Source organism: Candoia aspera, chromosome 2 (assembly GCF_035149785.1).
Source record: "Candoia aspera isolate rCanAsp1 chromosome 2, rCanAsp1.hap2, whole genome shotgun sequence".
NCBI classification, from domain to species: domain Eukaryota; kingdom Metazoa; phylum Chordata; class Lepidosauria; order Squamata; family Boidae; genus Candoia; species Candoia aspera.
The window spans coordinates 98430930-98447623 of NC_086154.1; the positions used below are offsets into that span (position 1 = coordinate 98430930).

General features: G+C 42.7%; 1 protein-coding gene across 3 annotated transcripts; it reads right to left on the reverse strand.

The window, feature by feature from the left end:
• Nucleotides 1-1093: 1093 nt before the first annotated feature.
• DDX39A (DExD-box helicase 39A) lies at nt 1094-16621 on the reverse strand. Of its 3 annotated transcripts, none has more exons than XM_063292524.1 (12): nt 16600-16621; nt 14602-14754; nt 12610-12820; nt 11616-11743; nt 10162-10254; nt 8737-8920; nt 6343-6461; nt 4180-4311; nt 3920-4029; nt 3573-3717; nt 2945-3092; nt 1094-1380 (listed from the first exon to the last, which is right to left on the reverse strand). In XM_063292524.1, exons 3-12 carry the CDS (start codon nt 12815-12817, stop codon nt 1364-1366), a joined length of 1284 nt encoding a protein of 427 aa, XP_063148594.1. In that variant the 5' UTR covers nt 12818-12820; nt 14602-14754; nt 16600-16621; the 3' UTR covers nt 1094-1363. The 3 variants fall into 3 exon arrangements, with proteins under 3 accessions (XP_063148594.1, XP_063148593.1, XP_063148595.1); XM_063292523.1 differs by lacking the exon at nt 16600-16621 and adding an exon at nt 16021-16150; XM_063292525.1 differs by lacking the exons at nt 14602-14754; nt 16600-16621 and adding an exon at nt 16021-16139.
• Between the last annotated feature and the right edge of the window lie 73 nt (nt 16622-16694).

Genomic DNA, 16694 nt, shown 5'->3' on the forward strand with positions numbered 1-16694 from the left:
TGTGTCCACTGTGTTGTTTTACTGTGACATCGAGGAAGTGGACTTGTTTCCTGGATAGTCAAGGCCTTGATGGTGGGGTGGAATTTGATGGTTCATTTCCAGGTATCCAGATGATTAAAATGTCATCAATGAATCTTAAGGAGCAGGTATACTAGGTCACGTATGAAGATGTTGGCATATTGTGGAGCCATGAGCACGCCATGGTTATTTATTTGAAGTTATGTTATTGTCAAAGGTGAAGTAGTCATACAATAGTATTCAGTCAGCCTGGTGGCAAAACATGCAATTTTGTGGGGGATGTTGGTATAGTGCCTCAACATCCATGATGCTTAAAACATTGTTGGGGAAATTAATGGATTTCATTCATTTTAGGAAGTCGGTGGTGTCCTTATATATTTGGTAGTGCTGGTGGCCTAAGGTCTGAATACAGAGTCCATGAAACCCGATATTCTGGCTGTTAATTGACAAGGTAATCTGTCTCACATGTAATCTGCATAATAAATCCTACATCAGTTTAGCCACTCCATGCATCTGACAAGTAAGCTGTAGCTAACAAAAGCCTATGCCTTTCAATAAAATTCTTTAGTCTGAAAAGGTGCTATCAGACTCCTGATTTGGGGTTACCACAGAGCTGTCCTCCTACAATACCTTTTGTTATTTTGAAATTGCAAGTAATGTTTTCCAAACAAGTAAAGTAATAGGCAGATCAATATTTGGGCACTCCGTTTTTATAGGAAAAACAGAGGGCCTAAACAGGTGTGAGTATATAGACAGAGATCAGTGGTAAGATGGTGTTTTAGCTCTTTCTCAAGATAGCTAAACTAGCAGCCTCTTTAGAACTTCTATCTTGGTCTTTTAAAAAAAAAAAAAAAGGCTCAAGCAAATCTGAAACCAATTGAAGACCAGACAAGGTATATGTTGGGGAGAAGTCCAACACTTACAAGGTAAATTGCTTTTCCTGAAAGCACTGCAAGTAGGTCAAGGGAATGAAGGTCGGAGACCACAGGAAAGTGGAAGAAGCAAGCAAGAATGTGTATCTGTGTGTCTTCTGGAACCAGCAGATTCATTATGCATCAAGAACCACCAGAAAACGTTATTTTAAAATTTTATTTATGAAACTTAGCCTCAGGGGCTGACTATTCAGAAAATAGAAACATCTAATTAAAAAAGCCCCCAGGCTTCAGCTGAGGCAAAATACCATCTGGGCACTTTGTAAGACTTCATGTTAAGAACCAACATCCCTACATATTGCATAGCATATCTTTTCAAGAAGATATTAATCTGAGTTCAGCAGAAGAGACGTGGGATGTGCTCAACCTCCAGTTCCACCCTGGGCTGAGAGAAGAGGCTCGGTGAACTCAGGCTACCGGCTTTGTTCAACTGCAAGAGACCAAATGAAAAAAAGCAGTCAGTCATCCTCGGTGGCCGAATTAGCTGAATGCTGGCTGTGTGGTGGTGCAGCCTTTCCTGGGAACCAGTCTCATCTCTCCAATACTAGAAGAGGGCCGTTCTACTGGGAGTTCAATGCTGTCCTCTTGCACAGTTCAGCAGGCACTGTCATCAGTGCTTTGCTTCTCCATTAGTCAGGTCTACTTTTGAAGAAGTATATCCGGAGTGCAGACGGAAACCCTCACCAGCCATCTCCTATCCCTAAACAGCCTTCCTTATGAGTAAAACGACAGCTACCACTGCCCGCCCCCCAGCCCCCCTTCAGGGTCATTTTTTGCTAATTCCTATCATATATCTAAAAGTCTGGTCTCCTAAACAGATTGAAGACTTAACTGAGAAAAATACTGGTTTTACATATTCATACACATGCACACTTCCATATTTCCATTATGAAACATGTAAAAAGTTTACCAAAGGTGCAAGGCCCTATACTTTCAAACCAGCAACTGATACCTATTCCACCTGTAGCTGCTATCTGCTAATTTAAGGCTGTTTCCAGCACTCAGTGTGCAGGCCTAGCTCCCCCCCAGTATGTCACCAGTAGCAACCCAATTTTTCTTTTTCCTCTATAGCAACATTTCTTAACTTTTTTCTCTCAGGACACCTTTCCACTTTTAAAAATTACAGAGGATCCCAGAAGAGTTTTTGTTTGTATGATATTTATTGATGCTGTATTAAAAATTAAAATTGACACATTTGCTGGTGCTACCACTTCTCATGACTGTTTGATGGGCTTTTAATATTGTATTAATTTTCAACATAAGTTGGCAAATAATTTTGATTTTGCAGACTCCTGAGAGGGCCTTGGGGGACCCCCAGGGGCCCTAGGACCATACTTTAAGAAACACTATTCTGTAGGATTCCCAGAAACACAAATGGGCAGCCATCCTACATTAGCTACACTTGTGATTTTCTATCTCTGAGCTGCAAAAAAAGCAAAACCTGGCAACAATGGCTCACTTATCACAATGCAACTGGGTTACTGTAATGTATTGTACTCGGTGCTGCCTCTGAAGAGCATCCAGAAACTACAACTGGCCCCAAATGCAATGGCTCACAAATTTGTAAATTGGAGTAGCCATATTCATATAAAATCTATATTGCACTGGTCACCAAGAGGTTTTAGGGTGCAGTTCAAATCTTTACCACTATGCAGAACCTAGCAAAATTGCCTGAAAGTCCCCCAGCTTTTTGAGGTGACCCCAAATGATATTTGTGTCACAGTCTCTTTATGGTGGAACAATCTCCCTCTTAAAATCAGGTTAGCATCCTCCCTGCTGACTTTTCAGAAAGTAGTAAAAAAGTAAACTAGTCTAGAAGGCACTTGGGGACTGATGAAGATCGTCACTGCACTTTTTAAACTCTATTTTATGCTATTTTGATTTTACATGGTTTTAGCATGTTTTTATATGTTGGGAGTCAAAACAGATTATGGTAGTATAAAATGCAACAAAGAAATATTTAAATTAAAATATCAGGAGGAATCAATACATACTATATGAGGAGATGTCTATCTCTTCTGGGAGCAAACCCACGTTGACCTCAAAGCGATCCTGCACTTCATTGAGGATTTTGGCATCACCTTCATCTGACACAAAGGTAATGGCCAAGCCTTTTGTGCCGAAGCGCCCAGCCCGGGCCACCTGCAGAGAGAAGTTATATCAAGGACCAAAAGAAGCTCCTCCCCAAGCCAAACCCAGTATTTCAGAGTTTTTTTCATTTTTATTTATGTATTTATTTTCTATCCCACCTATATTACTTTTACAAGTAACTCAAGGCAAGGAACATACCTAATACTCCTTCCTCCTATTTTCCCCACAACCACAACCCTGTGAGGTAAGCTGGGCTGAGAGAGTGACTGGCCCAAGGTCACCCAACCAGCTTATCTGTCAGATAAATCATTAGATGCGCAGTGAAAATCAGGCAAACCTCATTTAAGAATTTTCATTAGGAAAGTCATATCCAAAAAAGGAGGCTCAGATTCCACAGAGTGATCAGAAGCCATCTAGAACTTGCAAGTCACCAGCTCCCTACCACAAGCACAAGTGGCAAGCTATCAGAACAAGCATCTCCCAGGGATAGAAGGCAACTGTGATTTGCTCCTGCCCAGTGCACACACTCACCCTGTGTAAGTAGGTATCAGAATCCTCAGGCATATCATAGTTGAAGACTATGTTGACTCGCTCTATGTCCATCCCACGGCCAAACAGATTAGTGGCCACCAGGATACGACGCTGGAAGTCCTTGAACTGCTGATATCTAGAGAGCCTACCAAAAAAAAAGTGACAGACTTCTTTGAACTGCAAGACATTCCTCTCCATAGCTGGGTGCAATTCATAGGCCCGAAGAACTTAGAACTAGTTTGCACAACACGTTTTTCCCATCAAAACATAATTGTCCCCCATATTCCATCCTCAAAAGCATAGATACTCCACTCAGTGTTCAGGTTTCATAGTTTGATGCTGCTCACCTCTCTTCCTGAGACATGCCCCTATGTATAGCAATAGCTGGGAAGTTCTGTTCAACTAGAAGTTGGGCTAATGCCATGCAGCGCTGCACAGACTTTACAAATATCACAACCTGCAGGGATGGGAAAAGGAATTGAGCTGGAACCCCTACAGACTCCCGTTAGCCTTCTACTCCCAGGGTTTGTGACCATACTCAGCCTCCAACCCCAAGAGGAAGGATACCATTTACAAGCCCTGGTCACCAATCCTCTTTCATACAGACCTGATTGAACTCCAGTACATCCAGCAGGTCAAAAAGTTTGCGGTTTTTCTCTGTGTCCTTCAGCTTTACGTAGTACTGCTGCAGACCATGTAGAGTCAGCTTTGTCTCGTCATCCACAAATACCTCCATGGGCTGCAAGCAGTGAACAAATGATTATAGCAAAATCTTCTCTTTTGCACGCATACACGCACACATACATTCATGGTTTAAATATTAATATTTAATATTAATATAATATAATATATTTATATTAAAAATATAAAATTCCCAAATCTACAGAACTAACCTTTGTTCCTACATCTGGGGCAGCTGATGAAGTGAGCTGTAGCTCACAAAAGCTTATGCCTTTTAATAAAATGTATTAGTCAGAAAAGGTGCTGTTGGCAGCTTCTAATTTTTATCACTATAGAAAAGCATACTTTGTTCCTACAGTGAACACTATGGTCTAGAAATAGTTACATCATTATTTCATGTACAGGATTGTACATTAACTCTCTACAAGTTCAAAAACTCCATCTGCCAAAGAGTGTATACAGAACTTCTAGTACTATTGTTACTCACAAAACTGGTTCCTAACTTAAAGGGCATTATCATGATTTTATCAGGGCCCAGTCAATGAAGTAAAAGAATCTTTCCTAACCAAATAAATTAGCTGGGCAGGATGCATCAGCACATATTACCTTTTATGACCATGATCATATAGCAGCTGAACTCAGCCCTATACTATACCTGAATCCGTGCTAGCGGCAGAAGAGTAACAAGACTGTCACCGCTTTTCCTATGTCCCAAACAGCTAACCGCTTTCTCTTTACCTGCCATGGCACAACCTTTCACTTGCAACAAGCCAAGGCAGCTAATCCTCATCAGCTATGCAAGACCCAAGGTAAAGCAAGAGAGTTTCAAGTTGAGTCCCCAGTATCTATAATTCAAAACATCCTAACAAGTAGAGCCATTTCTAGCCCCAGAAGTGGGAAATACAGTTTTTAAATTTGATATGCACTGTTTTTAATCCCAGCTAAGTACTGGGGAGTCATATGCTGCTCAGCACTGGCTGACTGGAGTGGGCTATAAGTCCTGTAAATAAACAAACAAGCAAACAAACAAGGCTACTACTGATTGTCGAGAGAGGGGAAAGAAATCATACAGTACCAGAACCAAGAACTGGAGCCCAAAGTTGGAAGGCTTTCCAGTGTTCTGTGACAATTTCCAGTGCCATCCTGTTTCCTATCACTTATGGATAGAGTTAGAGGGAAAGGAAAGCAGAGCTTTTCAGCAGTTCACTGAGGAGAAGAATCGGAGAACAAGACTCAAGTGAGTCACGGCTGGACAGCCTGATAAAGTCTGAGTAGGAGGGCTGTAAATGTCCCCGCAAGATCAACAACAGGGAACAAAGCAGTGTCATGTGTTCCACTTCACGCACCAGAAAGGAAATTTCAAGAACCCCACTCTATAGGATTCATTCAACCAAGACTTACGGAAGGGCAGGAGGAAAGCTGCCATAGTCCTACACAGGATGAAACAGAGAATGTATGCATTGGCTTGCACATGCCACCACTTGGTAAAAAGCATGCAAAGATAAAAATAATAGTAGAGTTCAATCTAAACACAAAGGAAGGGGGTCTATTCCACTGAGAGCACGTGTCCTTGGCTCCCTCCACTATCATCTAACCGCAGTTATTCCAAAAGGGAACTCTTTCCACTCAGCTGCTTATCTGAATTGCAACTAAGAACTGGAGCCTGCACTTGCTCTCTCTCTTGGCTACATCTCTTAGACTGTAACTCTCAGGGCAAGGACTGCCCTAAGTTTTGACGGAATTGCAAACTGCCCTCAGTTAAAGAGCACAGTACACGCTTCCAATTGAGGCCATCTTCCTACTGTATCTGTAATGTTGCCAGGAGGGTGTAAATGACGGCAAATGTACGACAACTTAATTATGCAAATGCTGCAACATACTTACTTCAGTCAGGTAACCTGATGCAAGTTCATAATCGTGGTATTTGCATGATTAAGCCACTGACATTTGCTGCTTTCAAGTACCCACAGTCTGCTTCAGCCCCCCAAACAGGATGCTGAGAAGGAATACGAAACTGCCTTTTGTCTACTTTGCATATGCTGCATGCATTGTCCTCACTGGGAGGCAAAAGATAAGACTTGGCGCTTACATCCTGCATGAACTTCCTGCAGACAGGCCGGATCTCCTTACTCAAGGTGGCACTAAACATCATACACTGCTTTTCATGGGGTGTCAATCGAAAGATCTCCTGCACATCACGGCGCATGTCTAGAAGAAACACAGATAAAAACAAGCGTTCCCAATAAAAGCAGATTTGAAATTCAAAGATTCACCAGCTCAACCACTACTGTCACCCTTTGTCAGACTCGGTATGTTTCACTCTAATGGCTGAGAGAACAAAAACACAATAGAGTTCTGACAATTTTTACAGAAAGCTTTCTCAACTCACGTTGCCTCTTCTGATTATAACTTGTAGAAAGAAGTGACTTTTTTCTTCATACCCTTCCATACAAAATTATGGAATGAGTAGTACAGGAATAAGCAAAATGGTACCGCAGAGAATTCCCCTTGGACCTTTGATGTGCCCTGATCGTAGCTGTGATTTTTACAAAAGCATTTAAAACAATGTGCAGGTGGCTCAACAACCACTTGACATCTTTATTCTCCCAAATGCCACAGGCCCCATGGAATTAGTCATAAGAATGTGGCTGGAGGCCAATGCTCAGCTTTCATGTGCTCCCAACCATTCCTCCTTCCAGCAGGAAAGAAGGAACAGACCCTTCTACTGCTCTCTGCAAAAAGAGAACAAGAGGGAGGTAAGCTGGGTTAGGGCTGCAGCAGAAAACCACGAAAGCCTTCAGCTGACCAGTGAGAGAGTTTGAAGGAAGAAGGCAGGCTGGAACTGGGTTGCAGGTGATCAACCCTGTGAGAGAAGGAAATAGGGAAGACTACAGAAAGCATGGAAGAGAGATGAAAGGGCAGCTCAGTGAAGGAAAGCACAGAACAGATGTGAAAATAAGGGGCAGGAGGAAGCTGGGAAGCGCGTTCTTGGGCGCTGGAAGTCTTGGAAGAAAGCATTTGGGGAGAATGATCCCAATAACAAGAAAGAACAGTTCAGATGAACAGAATTTGTTTCCTAAGGCTCTGTATTCTGCTTTTGGGGCAAGCTAGCTGTCTTTCAGCATATCAGCGAACATTTCTGTGCATGTTTTGTGAGTAGCCACGTCCACCACAGTAGACATTTTGTGAATGGACACACTCTTCCATGGTTGTTATATGTCCCACACAGGTTTCCCTTCAGGTGTGCTTAAATGCTATACAAATCAGCTCAGATTTTGTCTCACTATATGTGAGTTTCTCAACCTGGTATCTTTCATATGTTTTGGATTACAACTCTCTTCAAGAATTGTATTACAAATGCTAATGGTTATGTTAGCAATATAATTCAGTACTTGAAGGACATCTGATTGCAGATAGATGATTTATGATTTGTACTTGCCCACAAAGCAGTTTGTTCCTGGGTTGTATGAAAGCATGAAGCCATTGTTTGTCTGCTTGGACAAACTGGCAGATTGCACACTGCAGATAAGGAGTTTCTGACAGCACTGCAAAGAGAGAGTTGCAAAGTTTGCAATAGTAGTATGTAAAATGTTTTCAGTCTAAAAAATTTTGAAATCAAAGCAACCCTTTTTCTGAGTTTGATGCAACACAACCTTACCCAAAGTGTTGGACACTGCTCCAACCATTCTGGAAGTATTCCAAGCCCAAGGCATTCCAAGCATAAAATGTTTTGTATCCTTTTTTATCTTATGTCAAAATGAGCGGTATTTTGCAGCTGTTTTTATTTCACTGCTATCTTGTCATAAGACCTCCTCTTTGGGCGCAAAGAAATCAGGGCAGATTTGTTCTTTGAAAAGTTTCTAAATATGTCAGAAAAACCTAAGCAATTCAGAAATACTGCCATCTGTCTTCTTTTTCCCCCAGTGTTTGCACCTTAATTCCATCCCAAATTAATTAAAGGGGCAGTTTTTAGGTTTTGTCTCAAGACAATTATTCGCATCCTCTCTGTACAAGCTAACAGCCACTCCTCATTTGTCTGGAAAGAGATGGTGAGTTACTGACATAACCCCTTTAAAAGAGCTTAGCTTTACCACTAGCAGGGCGATACACTCTTCCAAGATCATCTGGAAGAAATGCTTCAGACCTCCTGCAAGCACAGCAACTTGCTTTTTAAAGCAGCTCACTTCTGTGAACACCTGCAAATAGTTGCTTTAAAGGTTGTATTAAACTGATTCATTAAAGCAGCACCACTTTTTTCAGGTTTTCTTGTTGTCTGAAAAGATCGGACTGTTTCCTGAATAGTAAGTAGGTGCTCTGCTCAAACGAAGTTTGAAGCATGCAGACCAAATCTCTAGCTCAGTGTCTTGATCTGTAATTTGGGCATCAGGCCATCTGACTACAATAAGTCAAGAATTCTACATTCTAACCATTCCAGCTTTACCTTTACAGCCTATCCCCCCATCCCCCTACCAGGTTCTCTTACCTAGCTGTTCAAGCATCTTGTCACACTCATCCAACACAAAATGCTTCACGTTACGCAGGTTGAGCGTCTTGTTGCGCACCAATGCTAGAATACGGCCTGGGGTTCCCACAACAATATGCGGGCAGCTTTTCTTAAGTACCTCTTCATCTTTCTTGATAGAAAGCCCCCCGAAGAAAACTGACACCTGCAAGAGAATCAGAAATCGCTAAAATGACTTTGCAACGTATTTATTTATTTTCTATCCCGCCTTTATTATTTTTATAAATAACTCAAGGTGGCGAACATACCTAATACTCCTTCCTCCTATTTTCCCCACAACAGCCCTGAGGTGGGTTGGGCTGAGAGAGAGCAACTGGCCCAAGGTCTTATTTATATAGTGCAGTAAATAAAATACAAACAGAGCCAGTTTGGTGTAGTGGTTAAGGTATCAGGCTAGAAACCAGGAGACCATGAATTCTAGTCCCACCTTAGGTACAAAGCCACCTTGGGCCAGTCACATTCTCTCAGCCCTAGGAAGGAGGCAATGGCAAACCACTTCCAAAAAACCTTATCAATACTGCAGGGGCTAGTCTAGGCAGTTGCCAGGAGTCAACACTGACTCAAAGGTGCATGCACACACACAAGCACACACAGGAGGCACTCATAAGCTAGGACTCACACTAGCTAACCTCCTTTCTAGAAAGAAGAGACAAGGATTTTGGTCCTTTGAAAGAATAAAGTGGCTCAAGCAGGCCACGATAAGCTTTTATACACTATTTAAGAGTCAAATAATGAGTCCATTAGAGAGCCAGTTTGGTGTACTGGTTAAGGCACCAGGCTAGAAACCAGGAGACCACAAGTTCTAATCCTGTCTTAGGCACAAAGCCAACTGGGTGACCTTGGGCCTGTCACTCTCTCTCAGCCCTAGGAAGGAGGCAATGGCAAATGATTTCTGAAATCTTGCCAAGAAAACAGTAGGGACTTGTCTGGACAGTCACCAGGAGTCAACACTGACTCAGAGGCCTGCCCTTCCCTCCCCCTACCCTCTCTCATTAGCTCAGAACTGTCTATTCTCACTAGCAGAAGCTCTCTGTAATTTTAGAGGGACCTAGGAAGTCCTAGCAGTACCTGGAAATGCAAGGGACTGAACAGAGGGATGTTTACATATGAAGTATGTGTTGGACCATTGACCTACAGCCTTTCCCTTAATATCAAAAGTCCAAAAGGAGAATCCCACCTACAAGCTCTCTAAAGGAAGCTTTAGGGGAGGTCATGAAGAAATATGAGCAAGCAATGCCAGAGTAAGGACATTCTCTCTTTAGCCACATAAACTCCTTCCCCCAATCAATTATACATGCCATTCACAACACAACCTTTCCAAAGATTTAAAAAATACCAAACATATATACTATATCTTGGAACCCCAAAGCAACACTTGACCCTCACCTTGACATTGGTCATATACTTTGAGAAGCGTTCATATTCTTTACTGATCTGGAATGCCAGCTCCCGGGTATGACACATCACTAGCACTGAGACCTAGCAGAATTAAAAGAAATGCTGGTACAAAGGCATCAAGAAGGGCTGTCTACTTGTTTGGATGGGGAAGAACCATCTCTGACTCAATCCTACCAAGACCGAGTTTGAACCACCCAGCTGACCTTGGATGAGGTTGCGCTTCCCCCTTCAAGGTTGGTATATAATGTGGGGGTCTTCCTGGACTCACAGCTTTTGCCTGAAGAGCAGGTCTCAGCTATGACTAGGAAGGTCTTTGAGCAACTCCATCTGGTGGGACAGTTGTGCCCTCTTCTAGATCAAGGAGCCCTTCAGACAGTTGTTCATGCCCTAGTGACCTCATGGCTTGACTACTCCAATGCTGTCTACATGGGGTTGCCCTTGAAGACCACCTGGAAGCTTCAAGTGGTCCGGAACATTGCAGCGTGAGCAATACTGCATGCCCAAGACATGCCCATGTAACACCTGTGCCTCACAAGTTGCACTGATTGACAATTTGCTTCCAGGTGCGATTCAAAGTACTGGTTGTTACCTAAAAAGCCCTACATGTCATAGGCCCTGGTTACTTGAGGGACTGCATGTCTCCCACAACATCTACCCAGCCAATTCGATCCTGCAGGGTCAACACACTCCAGGTTCCTTTGACTAACCATGTCATCTCTCAGGACCCCAGAAGCACACCTTCTCTGTAGCAATGCCTGCCCTCTGGAACAAGGTTCCCCCCTAGATTTGGATGGCCCCCACTCTGTCAGTTAGAAGAGCCGTGAAGACCTGGCTCTTCACCCAGGCCTTTGCCAAGGGAGGGTGAGACCGCTCACTTCATTGCACTTGCCATCTTTTTTCTTTATGTGTATGTTTTATTGTAAGTTTTGACTGCTGTGAGATACCCAGAGTTGCTGAGAGTCAGGTGGCATACACGTTTAATTTATTATTAGTATTATTATATGAATCAACAGTCTCTGCTTGACTATGGAATGTTTTGCAACAGCAGACATATGGCCAAAGGCAACAGATGACACAAGGGTTAACTGAATGATTAAATCCTTACCCCCTTTAAATGTGCAAGAAATGCATGTGGAGCATCAATAGCCGCCCCCCTCCCTGGACACCTCTGAGATGAAGCTACTAAAACACCCCAATTGGAATCTGTCTCTTTATGAATTGGGATTAGCAAGAAACAGCACTTTGAAGTTAATTCAACTGCTTGTTAGGAAACAAAAAACAGCATCCCCATTAATTTCTGTCCTCTTTGGTGTCCATGCCCAGAATCATTACTAAAGAAATCCCTCCCTGTAGTAGCTGAATCACATTTACAAGACTCCTACCACAATCTTATGCTATTTAGCTTTCTGTTAACATACTTTGTCCCAACATCCTTTACATACCTGCCCATCCAGTGGCTCAATCTGCTGCAGAGTAGCCAACACAAAAACAGCGGTCTTGCCCATGCCTGATTTGGCCTGACATAGTACATCCATACCTAGGATTGCCTGTGGAATGCATTCATGCTGCACTGATAGGGCAAGAAGAAAAGATAATTGCACAAGAATCACTGGGCAAATGGAAGTACGTAGAATATATAGAACTCCAGGCAGCTTTGATCCCAGCTTCCTTTCCTTCAAATAGATATTCCATATTATATCCTTGGAGATTAAATTTCCTATATACATATTCCATAAGAAAATAATACTGCTTTCACACCACTGACATTTAATCCATGTATCATTTCGAATTATAAGACAAACCTAACAGGCCATAAAGAACTTTGATGTAGACTGGCACACCTGCAAATCCCTAACCTCTTCCCTTAGGCATAACATCCTACCCCATTTCATAAAGGGAGCTCTGATGCTAACCAGACTTCAGTTAGTTGGCTAGCTGAACTACTTAACTCTTAGATCTTGCATCAAAGGAGATATGGCTTTGTGAAAACTTATTTGATCTCTTTCAGAACTCCTGGAGCGGGCGATTACTTGTTTCACACTTGGGCATCCCATATTGAATGGTATGTTTAAAGAAGTAAATGAAACAAGCACCAGACTTATTTGTTCTCCTATACTCTCTTTATATTTCAGTAGGTCCCACAGTGATAACATTCTAAGATGTGCAAAATTTTAGAGAATTAAAAAGAAATACTTTCTCACAGAATAGTAATAATCTCCAATATGATATTTCATCTGCAGAGCTCCCCAAAGGATCATCATCATAATGCCTATACTAGGCTCAACACTGATGACCATGAAAACCCTACCATCCCACCCCTGCTCCCTGCAGCCCCCAGCTCTCACCCTGCACCGCGTGGCACCACTGGCAGTTGCTTCCCGGTGGGTGGGCTGGGCTGACTGACGAGGGGGCCAAGGGCCTTGGCTCAGCTCCTACCTTCTGATGGATGTTCAAAGCCGCAATCCACAATGGCACGAAGTAACTCTGGCTTCAGCAGGAAATCTCGGAAGCCAGAGCTGTGAATGGAGACGTAAGAGCCCTTCACATCCTTTTTAGCCAGGACAGGGGTTGCATCTGTCACTGCCTGAGGCTCTTCATCCTCTTCATAGTCCAGCAACTCATTCTCCACATCGTGCTCAGCCATGTCCTGCAGGGAAAGCAAAAATCACAGGACGTCTATAATACATTGGTGGATGAGAGCTAAATCCAGGACCAGGGAGACTCAAAGCCTAAAAGGGAACTGCAACTATACTGGGAGGCAGCAATTAATAGACTTCAGCTTGAAGCTGTTGACACCCATCAATTTTGAGCAACAAATCCTACTGATAGACGTTGATTAACTTCCCAACATCCCAAAGTTGTGATTTTTCAAACATCTTCTGAGCCTAAGATCAGCATTACCCATTATTTGGCCATCCTCAACTATTATTTTTCAAGTCAGATTTTTTTTAAAAAACATGCATGTGATCGTTGGTTATTTTCATGTAGTAGTAGGTAAAGGTTTCCCTTGACATTAAGTCCAGTCGTGTCCGACTCTAGGGGGCGGTGCTCATCTCCGTTTCAAAGCCGAAGAGCCGGCGTTTGTCTGTAGACACTTCCATGGTCATGTGGCTGGCATGACTACACGGAATGCCATTACCTGCCCGCCAAAGCGGTACCTATTAATCTACTCACATTTGCATGTTTTCGAACTGCTAGGTTGGCAGGAGCTGGGATTAGCAACGGGAGCTCACCCCGTCACGTGGATTCGAACCGCCCACCTTTCGATCGGCAAGCTCAGCAGCTCAGCAGTTTAACCTGCAGCACCACCGCATCCCTGTACATGCTACTAAAACCCTTTTACCATATATTTATTATAGTAGACATGTCCCTTCCCCTTTAACACAGACTTTTCGTATCATAGAAGTTGTTGTAAAAATAATCCAAAACAGAAAGCAGGGAACTGACAATGCTCTGACAAAGTGATCTGGTCTTCTCGTTAAATCTATCTTTCAAACAAGTCTTCAAAGATCTATGATAAAATTATAGTGCTTAAGCTGTAATCTCATCTCTGCTATACTAACTATATATATGACAGGTAGGCATCAATCTAGTTCCATATACTTTTACCCATCTCTCTTCATGGATTTTCACAGAATGCTATGCAGACATTGCATCTTTTATAACAGTTTACATTTAAATCAAGGATAAAAATATTGTTCTTTTATATTTACTTGTTCTTCATTAACCTTAGGAAGACTCATTTTCAGTGTGAATTCTTTTAATTAATATTACATCTGTCAAGGACCAAAAAGATTAAATCACAGATTAACCCTAATGAGACTTCCATCAATCCTACAGAGAAAGGGCTCTGTAATTTGCTCATAATTCAAGACGGCTTCTGCTTAAAGTCCCAATCATAAAATATAAATGTAGACTGACAGCCAGTCTTAATGGCTGCTCCCCAGTTTTAACCCACCCTTTCACATGGAGCCAAGCAAGCCTATTCAAGTATCAGCTTAATAGCATATTTTCATAGGTTTTATTTAGAGCTATGTATCTTGCAATGCAGAGCCAGTTTGGTGTAGTGATTAAAGGTACCAGGCTAGAAACCAGGAGATTGTATGTTTTAGTTCTGCCTTGGGCATGAAGCCAGCAGGGTGACTCTGGGCCAGATTTTCCTTCAGAAGGCAATGGCAAACCACTTCCAAAAATCTTTCCAAGAAAACTGCATGGACTTGTTCATCTGGTCAACAGAAGTCAACACTGACTCAAAGGCGTGCATGCACACGCACACACTGAACTAGACAGTAAACTAAATTGTTTTTCTAAAAATGGGTCACAATATGGTACTGTATCCTATGTTACAATTCCTGCCCTCTGGAATGAGCATCTCCAAGAAATTCACGTGGATCCCACCCTTATGTCATTTAGGAAATTGCCAAAGACCTTGTTCTCCCAGGCCACTGGATGACTGTGGAGTCCCTTTTTCGTTTTGTTGGTTTAATCTGCTTTGGTATTTTGCTCTTCCAGTCAGTTGTATTTTCTGTATGTTGGTTTTTTAGTTGTAAGCCACCCAGAATAATTTGGGAGTTAGGCAGCCTATAAATAAAATAAACAAACAATGAAAGATGCTTCTGACCTCCCCAATCCAAAGGCCTGATATACTGGACACACACACCCTGCGCGCTCATTGTTGGTATAGTGGGACTTGACACCGAGAAGGCAAACCCAGAGGTCCTACAACATAATATGACTGCATATTGAAACATATATGAAACAGCCTGCTTTTTTCTTTTAGGCAAAAAGGTGTAGTGGCTGAGATTCTGAATTAGGAAAACCCAGGTCCAAATCCACCACCACCAGCCCTTTATGAGTGACTCTAGGCCAATCACTTATCTTTCAGGATTATTCTTGTGAGAAACAACTGAATGCTGCATCCTGAATGCTACATCCTCCCCTTGAAAAGGAAAGGTGGGTCTGTTGAAAATGTTTACAGGGTGAAGGAACCTTTTACCCTCTTCGGTGGACTTGCGAGGCGGCTAAAAAGTTCTGGGATCAAATATGCATTATTATTCAAAAGATTCTTAAAGTAAATATACAAAGAAAACCAGAACTTTTCCTTTTGGGATTGATGGAAAAGGAGTTAGAAAAACAACATGGAGTGTTGCTGTTATATATGATCACGGCTGCAAGATTGTTATATGCACGATAGAAAGATCCACAAATACCTACAGTTGAAGATTGGATTGTTAAACTAATGGACTTGGCTCAAATGGCTAAATTAACAGCTTTAATAAGAGATCATTCTGTTTTTGTATTTATATCAACTTGGCAACCACTTTTGGACTACTTGCTTGTAATAGAAAAAAATGATGTTTTGATTTTGGGTTTTAGAGATTAAATGGTTTGCTCTAACAGAAATAATGTTAAGATAAGTTAATTAATTGTAAGAGATTAGACTTGTAAACTTATTTATATCGGAGAAAGGCAGAAGTCCCTTTCCTTTTCTGTTTTCTTTCTACTGACACTTCTGTAGTTTGCTTTTTTCTTTAGTTCTGTTTTCTATCTGTTCTATATTCTCTTTTGTTTGTATCTTAACTATATCTTGAAAATAATGAAGTTTAAAAAAAGAGAAGGAAAAGTGGGATGAAAATTTAATGAATAAAATTTAGTATTCATAAAGTAGACAGAAAAATGAAATTTTTTTTAGCAAAGATAAAATAACATCTCCAGAACTACTTAAGGGCAAAGACTTCAACCAACCCAGAAGTTACAGATTGGCGCCCGCGTTTGTGGGTATCTCACTATGTTACGTTTCGCATATGGCTTCAAACAGAACATTACTAACAGCCTATTTTAATTCACCTGTATTATTAAGCTTCAGGCTGACACGTGCTTCATCGGAGTGCCCCGTCGAAGCGAGCCGTAGGAGAGGAGAAAGCGCAGGCTTCGCTCTCACAAGGACTGAACGGCGGCGGAGGCACCAGGCGGGACTCCCACGCGACACGGTGCCCACGACCGCCGAAACCGGCGGTGACTTAAGACTTGCGGCCTCCCAACGCGCAGCTCTCCTTCCCCGCCGCTTTACTTGGGAGGTGAACAGCCAAGTCGAGCCTTTCCTTTACCTCCCAAGGTAAAGGGGGTGGGGGGTGGGGTTAAGCGCGGGGATACACCCCACTCCCAAACAGATTTTTCACGCATCCCAGCAGTCCGGCGGGGTAAAGTAGTTCGTTTGAATCGCCAAGCGACGGAGTCCTGCACACCAGAAGCCTTTCTTCCCTTGAGTGCAGCCGAGGCGATAAGCACCAAGCTGGCGCTTCTCCGCCACCGGCCACAGAAACCGCGGCCGAAAGCCGAGGAGCCACACGCCGGGCTCCCCTCGGTCCGTCGGGGCTTCCACGCCGACCCCACCAGCTCTCGCCCTCGCCCCCCAGCACCGCTCACCTGCCCACGTCCAACTCGAACTCCTACCTCGACCGCTGAACGCTCGCCCCACGCCAATTTGGACAGGGCGGGTTAGGGAAGGAAGTTCTTTCCAT

Coding starts and splice junctions, on each gene's coding strand:
- DDX39A (XM_063292524.1), bottom strand. CDS start 12,817: ATGGCTGAGCACGATGTGGAGAATGAGTTGCTGGACTATGAAGAGGAT. Junction 6,462..8,736: donor CAAGATGCTTGAACAGCTAG/GTAAGAGAACCT, acceptor TGTTTCTTCTAG/ACATGCGCCGTGATGTGCAG. Junction 3,093..3,572: donor CTGATACCTACTTACACAGG/GTGAGTGTGTGC, acceptor TTCTCTCTGCAG/GTGGCCCGGGCTGGGCGCTT.